This window comes from Mesoplodon bidens (assembly GCF_964165515.1).
Source record: "Mesoplodon bidens genome assembly, chromosome: X".
In the NCBI taxonomy this organism is placed as follows: Eukaryota; Metazoa; Chordata; class Mammalia; order Artiodactyla; family Ziphiidae; genus Mesoplodon; species Mesoplodon bidens.
In genome coordinates, this window is record NC_138163.1 from 138,384,886 (window position 1) to 138,400,856 (window position 15,971).

General features: G+C 46.1%; 1 protein-coding gene across 4 annotated transcripts in view; it reads left to right on the forward strand.

Moving 5' to 3' along the window:
- LOC308608562 (pseudouridine-5'-phosphatase-like) overlaps positions 1-15,971 on the forward strand; it is a 442,308-nt gene that overhangs the window by 65,644 nt on the left and 360,693 nt on the right. Inside the window, exon 4 of one of the 4 annotated variants that reach the window (XM_081221791.1) lies at positions 4,020-5,301. The exons of the other annotated variants lie outside the window; for them this stretch is intronic. Within the exon in view, the coding sequence (XP_081077917.1) occupies positions 4,020-4,196 (177 nt within the window). The 3' untranslated portion in view covers positions 4,197-5,301. Of the gene's footprint in view, positions 1-4,019; positions 5,302-15,971 lie in introns of those variants that run through there. 4 annotated transcript variants of the gene reach the window in all.

Below are 15,971 nucleotides of genomic sequence, written 5' to 3' on the forward strand. Positions count from 1 at the left end.
CGCTCCTCACGTACCCACAACCTGCCTGGCACAGTGAGAGGGCGCCTCCCCGCAGCCCTGCCTGCTCACAGCCAGGCACGAGCTGTGAGACGAGGACCCCTGACCGGCAGCTTCCTTGAAGTACTGGAAGTGTGTCCTGGGGTACCTGCTGTGTGTGCTGGGCTCCAGAACTCACTGCACTGGTGAAACGATTGCATCCACTCCCGTCCACAGGATCTCGGGCCGAGGGCCGAGGTGCAGGTGGGGGAGGGCGGGCGTTCTCCCCTGGCCTCTGCACCTGCTGCAGGCCCTGCAGAGCCTTTCCTTACAGGGACGTTTCTTCGGCAGACACCAAAGTACACATCCGCAGTCACACTTCACAAGTAGGTGTGAGCGAGTTAAGGTTAAAAGTGCAACCAGTCCCTTCCGGGTGGGAAGGGCTAGGCTGGTCACTGAGGGAACAACGAAGCATTGAAAAGGAAGAAGAGAGACAAAGGCCAGCGCCTGTTAGCCACATGTGGCCTTTAGAAACTGACTTGCTGGGAAAACATACTTCCTCCTTTTTGTTTGTGTAAGGTGTGAGCTGAGAATTGCTTTAGCTTATGTAACTGTTAAGTCCTGTTATGAACAGGCATAGTCTTTCCAGGTAGCTTTCAAAGGTTTATTCTTTGGTTTCAGTAGAGAGACAAGCCGTGCGGTGACTGTTCGTACAGTGTCCACGATTCTGGGCTCTGGGTCCCTTTCCCTGTGAGTGGTGCTTAGGAGACCATTAGGTCTTAGGAATCAGGGCACAGCATAATGAGCACATGAAAACCTTTTGAGGCATTTTCACAGGTGCTCCAAAATCTAGTTGTTCTGCTTTGTATCTCTGTTCCTGTAAGAAGGAGGGGAGGGCCTACGATTCCCGGTGCTGTCCCATGGCTGAGACCCCAGTGCTGTCCGTGTGCTGCCGGGGCTGGGGTCGGCCACCTGGACCCATCGCTGGTGCTAGGGTTTCAGCAAAGCATTTTGAGAGGCAAGCTGAAGAAGCAGCGTGGATGGTCGCTGCAAACTTCTTGGTGCCAGAATCCTTTGTTCTCGCAGCTGTGCACATAGGTCAGGTCGCAGTGTTCGTGTAAAGCTCCAATAAGACAAATGGTATTCTCTGTTCTGCAACTTTTTATCTCTTCCTGGATGGGAAGGTGTTACACCTTTAAAGGTCAGAGCCTTGAGAATGGGCTCTCCTGTGTATTTCAGGCTACAGGCAACGTTCTTAACTGGAAGCTAAAGCAATAGCGTACAAAGGCTGAAGTTAAAGACGCAGGTCCAATACGGGGTCGTATTTGTTCTTCCCTATCACAATCTACTTTTAAAAACATCAACTTCTCTTTTAACTTCTCTGCACTTCTCGAATTCTTTTTGGCCCTTGGGAAGAGTCCAGCTGGCGCTCGTGGAAGGCGTTTGATCTACCAGGCGAGGAGGAGGCCGCAGGAGAGGAGGCAAAGGAAAGGAATTTTAGGAGTTCCTGACACAATGTATACAATCAGGGTTTCTGCTATGCTTCCCACCATGTTTACAACACAGACTACAATCGCTTTTGACCTTTCAGAACAGTCGCCATCAAGAGGCTCTGCGCAAACTCCCCGTCCTGTCTGCCGGGCTTTTGCCCCAAGTCCTCTCGAGCGCCCAGCCTTACGTATCTGCCTGGACACACTTGCAACGGCCCTCCTGCTGCACACGCCTCACACCCCCTCCTCCCTGTCGTCCTCAGGCTGGCCTCCCTGACGCCTGCCACCCTTCTCTCTGCCGCATGCGTCCTAAACATCGCGTGTCACATCTCCGTGCTGCGTTGGGGTGATTCATGCCAGAATTAGGTGGGGACAGGATAAATTGGAAACTGAAACCAGTAGAAGGTGCGCGCCTGCAGAAAGAGTGAAACCTTCAGAAACAGGGTGTGTCGGTTACGCCGCCAGTATGAGCCATAAGTACCTGTGGAGCTTTTCCTGATCACGCCACCATTCCTCCTGTTATTTCCTGGAGCTTAAACGGCATGTGGACATTCCTCTGTATTTCCTGGAGCTTAAAGGGCGTGTGGGTGAGCTGTCAGGTGCAAGTGGGCTGACCACTGTTCTCAGATGAGGACAGGTGTCTTGGGCTCCTGTTCTGCTCAGTGCCACGGTTTCTGAGCCACCACTTTTCCCTCACACCTGCCCACATGCTCCTTGGAAGGAACCTCTCACAAGTACAAAATCAAAGCTGTTTTCACGACTGGAGCCAAGCACCGTCACCCCAAGGAATCAACAAAATCTCTTCCTCCGCCCCACTGAAAGCTCACAGGTGGCCTGTGCAAAGCCTAAAAATCTCATGTATTTAAAGAACGACATGTCAGCAGGTGACATTTAAGTGCCTGTCCATGGTCCCAGGTAAAACAACAGGGACGTTTAGAATACGGTCAGATCATAACTTTAAAAAGTCAGGGACAGTAACGTCACCAGCAGGAACTCTCCGAATGAGATAACTAAGAAACGGCACCTCGACGGCCTAAGCGAAGTCATTCCCCCCTGAGAGGGAAACCGTTTTCTCTCGGTAGAGGCAGACAGCTTGAAACAAGCCGGGGGCTGCAGGAAGCCTGACAGGAAGGCAGTGGGACTGGGTGTTCCGTGTGCCCAGGACCGCCCAGTTCAGCGCTGTGTCCCAGGCATCAGCCCGCTGTGTGCGGTGCCTAGTGCTGACCTGTTGTCATGACGGTAGTAACTCACTCGGTCCTCACCTTGGCCCTGGAGGGGGGGAGTCAGCTCATAAATGGCTCAGCCTCCAGGAGAAGGGGAAGGAGGGAGGGAAAGAAAACAAGTCAGCGAACCTGTTCCAGAGCAGACCAGCAGTAAGAGTGTGAGAGCGTGTGTATGTGTTTGTGTGTGTTGTGCGTTTTCCACTGACTTAAAGACGTCAGAGGACGCAGACCTTCTAGCGTCAGGCTGCACCTGGCAGCTGGTGCCCGGGAGCCATTTCCAGGTCACCAGCACATGCGGCTGGGACCGCAGCAACCTATGAAGTGGGGTTGGGGGCAGTCATTGTGATCAATGGCAGGGGGGCCGGGAGGAGGTGAGGGGGAGACTGTCAGGGTCCAACCCGGGCCACCCCCTGGGCGTCCTCGGGCACTTGTGGAGAAGAAGGAGCACAGGAGAGCATCTCAGAGGTGCCGGGCGGAGCCCTCTTTATACATGTCCGGCCCCTACAGAATCTTAATGGAAAAGACTAAAGCTGCTTTCACATTCAGTGTGCAATTCCAGGAGCCAAGGGAAACTTTCTCAGTGGGTGCTCTCCTCGGAGGGACGGTGATAAAAAGGTGACATGCTCGTTCACCGCTGGGTAGACTTCTGCCTCGCATTTGGAGCAAGTCCTGATGTGAAACTCGTGGTAGCGATGGTCACAGGACGGCACGTTCAGGAGCTTCCTGACGCGAACGGGGCGCAGACACTCCCGTTGAGAGGTGGCATCTGAATAAGCTGAAACAGATGCCACACCTGGTACTCAGTCTTTGCGTTCGGGAGATTTTTGGTGCGTGACGGGTACCCCCAGGGGCTGAGTTTTTCACTAAAACATCCTAAGGGTTTAATTTCCAAACTGCAGTACTTGAAACATTGCCAGCTCTGAAGTCACTTTACACCTAAAAAGCGTATTTTTTCTTACTTTTCACAACTTCCTCTCATGCTCAGCATGGTCAATTATCGATTGAACAGATTCTTATGATTCAATTAAAATAAATTTGTAAACCGAGAATCCAGTCTTTCCACTCAGCTGTGCCACATTTCGGTAACACTTTGGGGCCAAGATGGACCTCTCCCCCATACAGTGGTGTGGTGGGACGCACTCGGACCGCAGAAGGGCCAGCACCCTCTCCTCCCCACAGACCGTAAACCGGACTGCCTCCACTGCGTTTCTGTGTCACGCAGAGCACCGAGCTGACTCAGCTGATGGTGGTGCGGGCAATGAACGCCCAGTCTAGACGTGTGGTTACAGAGAACGCCGTCTCAATCCTCTCTTTCTTCCTCACCCCACAGTGCCTGGTCTTTGAAGATGCTCCCAATGGGGTGGAGGCCGCCCTCGCAGCTGGGATGCAGGTGGTCATGGTTCCCGACGGGAACTTAAACCGAGACCTGACCACAAAGGCCACCCTCGTGCTGGATTCCCTGCAGGACTTCCAGCCCGAGCTGTTTGGTCTGCCGCCCTACGAGTGAGAGACTCCTGCGCCCACGCGTGTGGCCCACGCTGCCCAGGACAAGGGCAGAGGAAAGCCCAGCTCCCAGGCCTCCATGTGGACAATCCTTCAGCCTGGGAAGCCTTCTCATCCCACAAGGGCCTGGCCCACGCTCTCTAAAGGGTCAATGAACTGTAACGTGACAGACAGAAAGCAAAAGAGAGACAGCCCAGAGCACAGATGGAAATTGTCGCTTGAATAGTCATGTTTAGTATTTGAATAATTTGGGTTCATTTCTTTTTCTTCTTCGTTGTTCTCAACCCTGGCTGGAAAATGTAAAATATATATACATATATGTATATGCTTGTACGTATATATGTGTATGTACATATTTATTATATTTATATACATTGTGTGCTGTATCACTCCTCAGTGTATCATCCTAACATGCGCTAGCAACTAATAAAAGTGAGGTGGTAATGGTAATTCTGTTTGGTTTGCAATCTGAGTGGGAAATCCGCATGAAGGACGAGGTTTTCATAAATCATTCTCTTTATCAGCAAATGTTGACATTCCTTATGTGCCCTTAAATCTCTGTGGACCTCTGCTGAGAGACTGCCCGTGAACTGTGTCTTCCGTTGTTTCCTTTCAGTGTGAACATAATGGTAGCCTACGTCTTATATCGAGGTGCATATCCACGTTTGAGAATGTTTTTTGCCTCAGAGAAATCATTTCCTTTAAGGACATTTATTTTTTTAATACATTCTTTGATGCAGATAGAATTGGATTTCAGAGGGCATCCTTGGTACCACCGAGAGCCGTAGCCCATTTTTGGAACAATTTGTTGGACATTACACTTTGGTGATAACTGCTTTTAGTAGATTTACTCAGCCTTTTATGATGGGAATATAGTGAGAGACATTGAAAATGGGAAAAATACAATCACAGGGTGTTTCCACTGGTGGACACCCCGCTTCTGGCCCGCCCCGGTGTTCTCTGTTATTGATTGTCCTTGAGCTAATTTTCAATTCTGTGAGACTCAGAAAGGTGATAGTGATGTATGTGATTGTCACGTGGAATGACTATCTGTGCATGGTTGTCTCTGGCTGTGGACCAATTTTACATCATTTCAGCAAATTCATTTCAACATTCTTTTTTTTTTTTTTTTTTTTTTTTTTTTGCGGTATGCGGGCCTCTCACTGTTGTGGCCTCTCCCGTTGCGGAGCACAGGCTCCGGATGCGCAGGCCCAGCGGCCATGGCTCACGGGCCCAGCCGCTCCGCGGCATATGGGATCCTCCCAGACCGGGGCACGAACCCGTATCCCCTGCATCGGCAGGCGGACTCTCAACCACTGCGCCACCAGGGAGGCCCATTTCAACATTCTTGATTGCTGTATACGTGTCTGTTCTTTGAATTCTCCTTGGAATTGGTTGTAACAGCTTACTGTTCCCTCACCAGTGAGTTTAACTGAATAAAAGTTTTGACACTTACTTGTTCATGTTTTATTTGTATGGGAGTATGATTTTACCTTTTTTTTAAAAAAAATCATCGTCTAACAAATGTAAAACATAAATGCAAAACATTCATGACTGACTTTCTTTTTTTTTTAACCCAAACAGTACTTACATGGTAAAGTGGCATTTACATATTTAAAAAAAATTTTATTGAAATGTAGTTGATTTACAGTGTTGCATTGGTTTCAGATGTACAGCAAAGTGATTTGATTTTATATATATATTCCTTTTCAGATTCTTTCCCCATATAGGTCATTACAGATTATTGAGTAGAGTTCCCTGTGCTGTCCAGTAGGTCCTTGTTGGTTATCTATTTTATATATAGTAGGCATTTACATATTTTAGGTGAACCATGCTGTCTTTGCGTACAGCAAAGAAAGGCTCTCAGTGAAATGGTCACGTACGTGATTTGGTATCTCATTCTTCCAAAATATTTGTGTTGATGTTTTCTAATCATTAAGCCATTTTGCACGAATAAGACAAACAGGTTTAATGCCTCTCAATGATGTAGATCAGGGTCAGTTTTTCTCTAGGGTGAACGTGGTCTTAAATGTGGTGGTGGTGGTGTTTTTGTGGTTTTAGCCAACTCTGCATACAAACACTTGGTACTTTTTGGTACGAAAGAGGAATACGGATGTGTGGTCAAAGCCCACATATTCTTTCTTATTTTTCTACGTGAGTCTGATTGAAGCAATTGAAGCAATACAACATTTCGGTGGTGTTTTTCCACTGAATAATCCATCATTTTCATAGAGGTATAATAATGAAAATTTAGACCAGAATGAGTCCTGCCAAGAAAGTTTAAAGAGTAGTTGTTGGGCTTCCCTGGTGGCGCAGTGGTTGAGAGTCCGCCTGCCGATGCAGGGGACGCGGGTTCGTGCCCCGGTCTGGGAAGATCCCACATGCCACGGGGCAGCTGGCCCGTGAGCCATGGCCGCTGAGCCTGCACGTCTGGAGCCTGTGCTCTGCAACGGGAGAGGCCACAACAGTGAGAGGCCCGCGTACTGAAAAAAAAAAAAAAAAAAGAGTCGTTGTCTTACTTTCTTAGCTCATTTAAAGTGTGTTCCATTAGGACCTTCAGGGACTAATAGAAGTTACGCTGCTTTGTGCCCTAAGTTGCACCTGTTTGCTCATATGTTGCCTGTCCTTCAGAAGGATTTTCGGTACTGATGACAGCCACCGAGGGATGACACGGTCATTCTCTTCTTCATCCCACTTAAATGAAACATGTGAACACTTCTAAGAACGTACTAATTACTACTTATTAGAGTTTTTCCACCTCATAAGTCTTCAGTTAGAGTTCAGTGATTTATAGAAAAGAGAAAAGGTCTGGAAGACACCCACGTAACGCTTAAGACAATTGACTTACTAAGAAATAGGAATTACTTCTGCTGTGCCACGGTAGTCAGCGTTTAGAAACCTCAGCGCACATACCTTTGAATATCATCGACGGTTTGATGCGGAATTTGGCATGCTTTGAACGCTGTTTCCACATTTTAAAAACAAATTTGAACACGATAACAAGTTTTATAACAAAGAATAATGAGGTTTTGCCTGTTGGTGTTACTTGCTTCACATCGTGTACTGCCTACGCTCTACTATTCCACAGAATAAAGTTCAAACCTCCCTGGCCTTACAGAAAGGCTTTCTGACCTAAGTCTAGCACCAACAGTCTGTAGAATTATTTCTATTATTATTATTATTACCATCACGATCATCATCTTCTGTAAAGGGAAAATGGGAATTAAAGAGCAAGGGGTTTCAAATTAGGCCGACTTCAATTCAGATCGAAGCTCTGCTACTGACTAGTGGTGTCACTTTATTTTGCCCCTTTCCACCTCAGACGCCTTAGCTGTGAATTGGGGTTACTGGATACTTTGCAGTGTTGGTGTAAAGAATTGATTGAGGTCACACATGGGATGCGAATCCTTAGCACATTATGAAAGATTTATAAAATGGCAGCTACAGTTATTCCCGTGTCAGAGTCCATGTGGCATTCTCCACTGGTTTTTGTTGGTTGGAGATATTTGGTTTACCAAGGATATTTGTTGTCTGAGCAGCTCACACGGTCTGAAAGCAGATTTTCAGGACGCCTCAAAATGTTCTGGTTTCTCGTGATTCTCCTTAACAGATCGTATCTTGTACAGTGGAGTACTTGCTTTCTGTCACCTTCATTCGTCATTGGATATTTCTCTTGCTTGTAACTGTTTTCATCAGAATAACTGTCATCCAGATTGAACTAATTCAGGATTGTTATTTCCTTACTCTATGCCAGGCTCCATAGTCATAAAAAACTGAAGAGGAGCACATCTCAGGGTATTTATCTTGTTGCATTTCAGTCATAAAAATATTTGAGTTGCTTCCAAATCTTTCTTCAGTACCAGGTTAGCATCAAGCCTGCGTGGCAAGGGGCAGGACGGGCCCCCGCCCCGTGGTGGGTGCCTGTCACAGAGCTGTTTAGAGACTCTGAAGCCGCCTACTTGGTGTTAAAGCATGGTATTACAGTGTTGCTTTTGTTCACTGCAAATGCCCATGCTTCCCAAGGTCCACATGGCTTTCTACAACACTATATGAAAAAGAGTATTTTTACATTAAAATATATTCAAGTTTTACCAATAGGTTAACAATGTGTTTCTCTAGGGGATGAAAATTACTGTATAAAGAAGTATTTAAGAATCGTAATATTCTCTCATCTCTCTTTTTTTTTTAATGGAAGTATAGTTGATTTACAGTGTTGTGTTAGTTTCATGTGTACAGCAGAGTGATTCAGTTATATGTATGTATGTACTTTTTGCAGATTGTTTTCCCTTATAGGTTGTTACAAAATATTGAGTATATCTCCCTGTGCTACACAGTGGGTCCTTGTTGGTTATCTATTTTATATATAGTAGTGTGTAGATGTTAATTCCAAACTCCTAATTTTATCCCTCCCACTGCCTTTCCCCTTTGGTAACCATAAGTTTATTTTCTGTGTCTGTGAGTATATTTGTTTTGTAAATAAGTTCATTTGTACAATATCACTTTTTTAGATTCCACACATAAGTGATATCATACTGTATTTGTCTTTCTCTGTCTGACTTACTTTACTCAGTTTGATAATCTCTAGGTCCATCCGTGTTGCTGCAAATGACGTCATTTTACATCTCTTTTAATAAACATGAGACCTTGGGAAACATGCCGTAGTATACATTGGCCTATTGAAAACCTCGTCAGAGGGATGGTGTATTCATATATTGTGCAAAGTCACTTAAAATGCTATGTTTTCAAAATCCACTTTAGGAAAGAACTGGCATACATTCCATATTCAAGGTCTTAATCAGATAAGGATAGATATTTATGATAACGAATACCTATCTCTCTGTAAGCCAAGTCAGTGCTCTAATTGGTGGTAAAATCGGCATTCCGTTTAAAAGTCAGAAACCAAAAGGATTCCTACTATCCATAAGCTTTCATATCATCCTTCTAGAAATTCTAGTCAATGAATAATGCCATTTAATGTTTACATATGAGTCTCGTGATGTCAGATTCTCTCAACTGTTTCTCTGAACCTGTCTATTTCACCACTCTTTTTAAGGATGTCTTCACTGGATCCTGAATTCTGGTTTGAGATTAATTTTGTTTCACCCTTTAAAGGTATGATTTCCTTGTTACCTGAGTTTCATAGCTTTGACTAAACAGCCAGCTATTGTCCCTACTCTTGAAGGTGATCTATCTCTTTTCTCTAGCTGCTGTTAAGGGTTTGTCCTTGGTCTGTGGTCTTCTGAGGAATGGCTTCCTTTGTTTGGATCTTGTTTGGACTTTGTACCTCTCCCTGAGTCTGTGCTTTGCTGTACGTTTCCCTGGACTCCTCGGCCATTATCTCTTCCCATATTCCCAGGCTCCCCTCTTTGGGTCGTCTCCATCTAATCCAACAAAAAGGAGAAGGCTTAGCAGTCCCTGTAATCAGTGAGTCATGCCCAGGCAGGAACTGCACCACCAGAAGCGAGGGCTCAGGACCTGGGGAGCTTGCGTGGTCGTCAGGACGGGGGAGAAGCCAGTGCCAGCTGGGCCACAGGAATGACTTGGAGGCAGGGTATGTGCATCTAAAAAGGATTAAGATTTGTCTGTTAGGCTGGAAGCTAGGCACACTGATATCATCCAGGGGGAGATCGACCCCCTGGAATCAAGTGCACCAGAAGTCACAAACCCCCAGAACCACGGGACCTAAGAACCAGGGGATCAGCAGAGGGCCCGGATGGAATACCAGCAGAACGAGGTCCCTGGAGCGAACCCCCTCCTCACCTCTGCCCAGGGCGCATGCTCCATGCCTTCTGTGCAGGCAGAACCAAGAAGCGCCCGGCTCACCTTGCCTGCCTGTGGGGAAGTGCTTACCTACAGAAGGAAGGCAGACGGACACACAGTTGCTGAAACATGAAAAACTCGTGGAAAACACTTTCAATTAGTACAGAGTATTCACATATGCTGATCACTTGAAAATTGCAAAAGACTCCATATTTCTGCATAAGTAGGTCATGTAACGTGTCAGTTGCTGATCATGAGCTGCTAGGCACTTTATGAACGCACATCTCTGCGCCTTTGCTTTTGCTCTTTTGTGTCAGAATCCACTCCTTGTAGTGGCTGAGAGTCCTTTCTGCATCCCCTCTAAGTCTTACCTCTGGGGAACCTGAGGCACGATTATGTCGCATAACTTGTGAGGCCAGCGGTGGAGCTGAGGGTTAAAGGTACAAGTTATCATCACGGCACACTCCGGGAGGCTTCATCATTCCCAGCACTGCTGCCTTTAACCACAGGGGAAGAAAGAAGACTTTTAGTAATTAAAGTGTCAGGGACGTTTGGTGTCCCATCACCACTCTCCAGGTGCAGACCTGCCTCGTACGGGTCCCGCCTGGGCCCAGGCAGCCCTGCATTTGAACATGGACCCACGCTGTTTAAGGCAGCCCACAGAACACCCTCCAGCCTTAGCCGCACCATCCATTTTTATCAAGAAGAATATTTTCCTTAAACAAGTTTGAGACGCCCACTAAGTGGGAAAATATGAAGCCCTTTGAAAGCTACCTCTTATCTGTGCCTGAGACAGCTCCCTCATTGCTGGGGTTGTCAGTATTCTCAAGCTACCTTCGGAAAAGAAAACACTGTGAAATGTCATTCTTGAGTGTTCTCTCTTGGCAGACACTCATCAGGCCCGGTGATGAGCTGTTTATTCTCTGCTCATTTCCTTACTAATGCACAGTCATGTCGATGAGGCAAGTCATTAGCCAGTTCAAGGCCGGATCTAAGGCGACGATCATCTGCATGTGTTCTCAAGGATAGTCATCCTATCCCGAGGCTCACGGTCCCTTCAGAAGAGCCTCTGGTTATTATTAGGGCAGGTTTTTTAAGTGCTCTCAAGGATGAGGATCTGAGGCTTTCATCTATCATTCCTTTCCCTGAGACGACTTCTTTCATTTCTGGACCTTGATTTTTTTCCCTCCAAACTGTAATTGACTGTGTAATTGTCCATACGCCCCATTCCCACGCCCGCCACCCTGACAGCATCCAGTGAGAACTTGCCTCCTGAGTTCCAGGATGGTGGAAGTCAGCCTTGAGCCTGTTGGTGGCATTGTCCCCCGCGTCCTGATGAAGGTCTCAGATGGGCAGCTCTGGTCTCGTGACAGTCCCTGTAGATCCGCGTGCTACCCACTCCCTCCTGGTAGCCAGGAACACTCACCTGCCTTTCTCTGGCCAGAGCTCTTCGGAAGGAGTAGCTCAAAGCATATCCCAAGAGTTCTGGGGGGTGGGGCAGTGGATAACTAGTGGTACCCAATGCCTCTAGTGGGGGTGGATAACTAGGGGCACCCAAAACAAAACAGTGACTCTTGTTTCCTAGTGATGGTAAACCAGATGGGCATGCTCTGACCCCCAGGCAATGTGTAATTTAGTGTGGGAGACACGGTAAGGAACCACACACAGGAAAATTCCATTGCAAATTGCTATCAACGGCTGTGAGGTAGAAGAACATGTCTGAGGGAGAACAGCAGTGGGCATTTAATTTAAGTTGGGTCTCATAGGGTCAAGGAGGGGGCCTTGCAACAGAACCGGCATTTACGCTTGAGTCAGGAGGCAGTGAAAGTTAGCTTGGCCAGTTTCTTAAAAAGCAAAATATAGATTGACCATACAGTACCCAGTATTTCCACTCATAGGTGAGTATTCAAGAGAAATGAAAAAGTATGCCCACCCAGAAACTTGTACACAGATGTTCATTGTAGCACTAGTCATAACAGTCAAAAGGAGGAAACTACAGAAGGCATCAAAAGAGAAGGGCTTTGTGGAAGTTGGCTCTAAGATAAAATCCCAGATTCCAGTGTTATCCGTACCTTTTACCAACACCCAAACGCGTTCCTCTAATTAGCTCACATAAAAGGAGCTTCCTGTATTTGTAGCAAGATAGGTAATTTGGACAAGAGATGGATAAAGATCTCAACTGGGGGTTTAGAGTATGCCAAGTGAATCGATGAAGTCAGTCCATTTGCTAATGTAAAATACGTGCATTTAAAAATATTGATAGGGACTTCCCTGGTGGTCCAGTGGCTAAGACTTCGCCTTCTAACCCAGGGGGTGTGGGTTCGATCCCTGATCAGGGAGCTAAGGTCCCACATGCCTTGGGGCCAAAACACCAAATCACAAAACAGAAGCAATAGTGTAACAATTTCAATAAAGACTTTAAAAGTGGTACACATCAAAAAAAAATCTTTAAAAATAAAATATTGGTAGCATTCGCCTACATAGCAATAAGTGATGTTGGTGAGAAGAACCAACAGAAGAGACAAAAGAGAAGGAGTTCAAATCACTTCATGGTTTATAGTCTATTTCTGGTGATAGTTTGTCAAGATAAGCCAAAGCTTGGCTTAGAGGAAAATGCATAGCTTTAGGAGAATCTGGGTCCTAACACAAGAAGGTGTCCAATGAAAACAGGTCAAAAGGAAGTGATTGGAACTTCATAAAAGTTGAAAGTCCACCTTCACACGCTGCCAAGAGACCAAGGACAATCGGGGCAGAGAAGTGGACATAAGGTCTAGTTAGTTACCTGAGGTTGGACAGGATCCGTTCTGGGGACCAAGGACAGACTGGAGAAGATGAAGGTGAAGGGCTTGGCACCGTGAGTGGAGAAGATTCCCGAGAAGTTTTACTGATCAGGAGACCAAAGACAGGGTGGTCTCTCCAGGGCAAAAAGGATCCAGGAGGGAGCCTCTTGTCTTTGTTGGCGTTTTCTGTGGACTGAACAATTCAAAGCGGTTAGAAAGAGAAGGACATGCTTCAGAACTCCAGAGGGTAGAGTTCTGTGAAGGAGTTGTATCTTGATCCTAAAGGGAACGAGGAACCCTGGTTGGTGGACAGAGTTGAAATTTCTCTTTCGAAACATGAGACCCCACAGAGAAGGGGAAGGACAGGACAGGCTGAGAGTCCGGCCGGGTGGAGGACAAGCACAGAGGCAACAACTCATGAAGTGTTCTGGCATTTACCCCGAATGGGCACTGAATCCTGCAAATCCAGCACGGCCGAGTAGCTAAAGTTCTCTCAGACCTCCATCCTCCCTAGAGCTCTTCACATCCTGCTCATCAAAACAGACGTCTTTTTACAGCCGAGGAAACAGCCACGTGCATGTATGCTTTAAGCCCCCGACGAATACTTCTGACCCCAAGTCTCACTCCCTGCACTGAACCAGGCTCATTCCTGCCCTGTCACTCTGCACAGAACTCCGTGGTGATGTGGCCACATATGTCCGTGAATCCCCCTTGTAAAAACGCAGATGCCCTGGAGAACACGACTTCCCCTCTTAACCTCTTTAACCAGAGCGCTTCCTCCTCGTTTTTAGCTGAGACCCGCTCATCAGCGGGAATCACATGTGGATGCAAGGAAAGCAGAGGCGGGTTAGTGACAGTGAAGGCTTTTGAATAGGAGGCATGGCAGCAGAGGAAGGAGGTCTGAGTGGGGACTTCCTGGGACCTTGGAGAGGTTGGCGGCTGACCGTGGGCATGCATAGCCTCCCCGAGTGCCAACTCCTTTTACTTAATTATCAGGTGCCGGAAGCGAGCCTGCTGCCACCGTGGGCAGCACAAAGGCAGCAAGATCAGGTTGTAAAATGAGGTGCCCTGGGCTCTCCAGGAGAGTGCAGGGAAGCACATCACCCTCATCTTTTTTTTTAACCCTTTTGTGGGGATCCTTCTCCATGGCAGTGTGTCCTTCTGTGTCCACCCCTACAGTAGCAGCATTCAGCTGGCTCTTCTCAGTGGTGGGCCAAGGTTGGGCTGGGGCATCCTGCCCTAAGCCACCTCCTAGGGCACGCTCCAAGCTCCAGGATGGCACAGATGCTCCTGTCTGGGGTCTGAAGATGAGGGTGATGCCATGCTGGACCACTTTTCCTGGGGCAGTAGAGATGGGGCTGGTTCTGTAGCCCTACTTCATAAAAGACTCGGTCTCCAGACTGATGTCCTCGGTGGGAATGCAACCCAGAGGGCGGACGGTTCAGTGTCCTGAGATTTCCTCCATGCTGAGTGCTCAGGGTTTTCTGGATAAAATATTAAAAAGGTAGATGTCTGTGTGATGTTCTTCGCTGTGTCTCACCCGCTCTCCTTACCTTGAGGTTTGGAGGGGGTGAGCTCACAGAAAGAAATTGACATACACCTTTTAGGATTGGAATGGCTAGTCTTCCGAATCATAATCCAAATTGGATGGTGGCTTGCAGAAACTTTAGAAAAGAAACATCATTCTGCTCCATTTTCTCCACTTACCAGACTCAGAGTTTTCCCAGAAGAATGCCAATATTATATCCCCAACGTATACATTTACCCACAACAGCACTCATAAACTCTTTGAACTCACCACTGGATAGTCATTTCCAAACTAACATTGTTACACACTATTTTAAGAAAGTTCCAAAATAAACTTCTAAGTTTATTAATTCTTCAGATTAATTCTCAAATAAGCCGTGGTGATGGCTGACTCAAATATGCCATCCTTAAAAAAAATGTCTGTTGTGAAATATTCAAAAGAAACCTTTCTGCATTAAGAAAGAAAGGGCAGTCAGGGGAAGAAACAATATCCATACTTAGGGGATATATGGAGCTCAGAGTTAAACAGGGTTTATTTCTCCCTTAAGTGTATGACTTTTTCCCCTAAAGTTGCCCTGTTTTAGTTCACTACAAATCCATGATAATATAAAGTTACTAAGTGATATCTATTAATTTCCACCCAACCATAGTGGTATGAATTTTGAGATTTATACTGGTTTATTTTTCAGTGTTGCATGTTTTCCCTACCCACTGAGCAAGAGTAACCCTCTCTCCTTCTAAACCTTTTATTTTGTTGAAATAAGTCAGCTACTACAAGCAAGAGGTATCAAAACCAACATCTCTCTTTAACCTCTTTTCAAAAATCTACACACTTTGCCTCATTTTAACTGTGTTTAAAAGGTGATCTTAAACACTGAAAATGAAAAGAAGTGCCTGCGTGTGGCACTCTTGGGGGCTCTGAGGATGATTTATGCAACAAATTGGAACCCTTCTCCTATTGCCAACTTAAGTCGCACGCCCCAGATGATCCTTCCCTGCTGTTTCATGTAAATACCTGCTGTGCTAATCTGGGCCTACAGACTTTTGCACAAGAGCATGTTGAACTCAGACAGAGAAAATGCCTTCTACGGAGAAAATTGGAAGGAAAAGGAGAAAATAGAAATGATCGTAGGAACAGGAATAAATATTATACATACATCTACATACCGAGATCGGTCTATCTATCTGTCATCTATGTTTCCATCATCTACCTATCCATCTATCTATCTGTCTATCTTTCCTTTGGTACATTTCAATCAAAATAGCTTAGAAAAAAATGAATGTGGGTATCTACATATGCAACCTACTTGTTTTGAATTAAAGAAAAAAAATTACTATGGCTACATACCATTCCTCTGACAGAATTAAAATTCTCCATAAGGAATTAAATTCTCCATCCTCATTTAGTAACTAGTATTTTTACACAGACTGTCCACATATAGCGTTAAAAAGCGCCATCATATCCTCATAGAATGTTCTGTGTGTATGAGAGAGAGACAGAGACAGGCAGACCTGTGCAGAAGAGATGTGACATTTTAAATATAAGTATGTTAGACATTCTCTTCAAGCCCCCCACCTCCCTTATGGTATCAAATTCACTGGGGAGAAAAATAAGAGGTGGCTCTAAAGGAAGGAATTACTCTTTCAATTTCAAATGGTTGCATAAACATATTTCCATCCCATTTCTTCTATGAAACCAACCCAACACAACC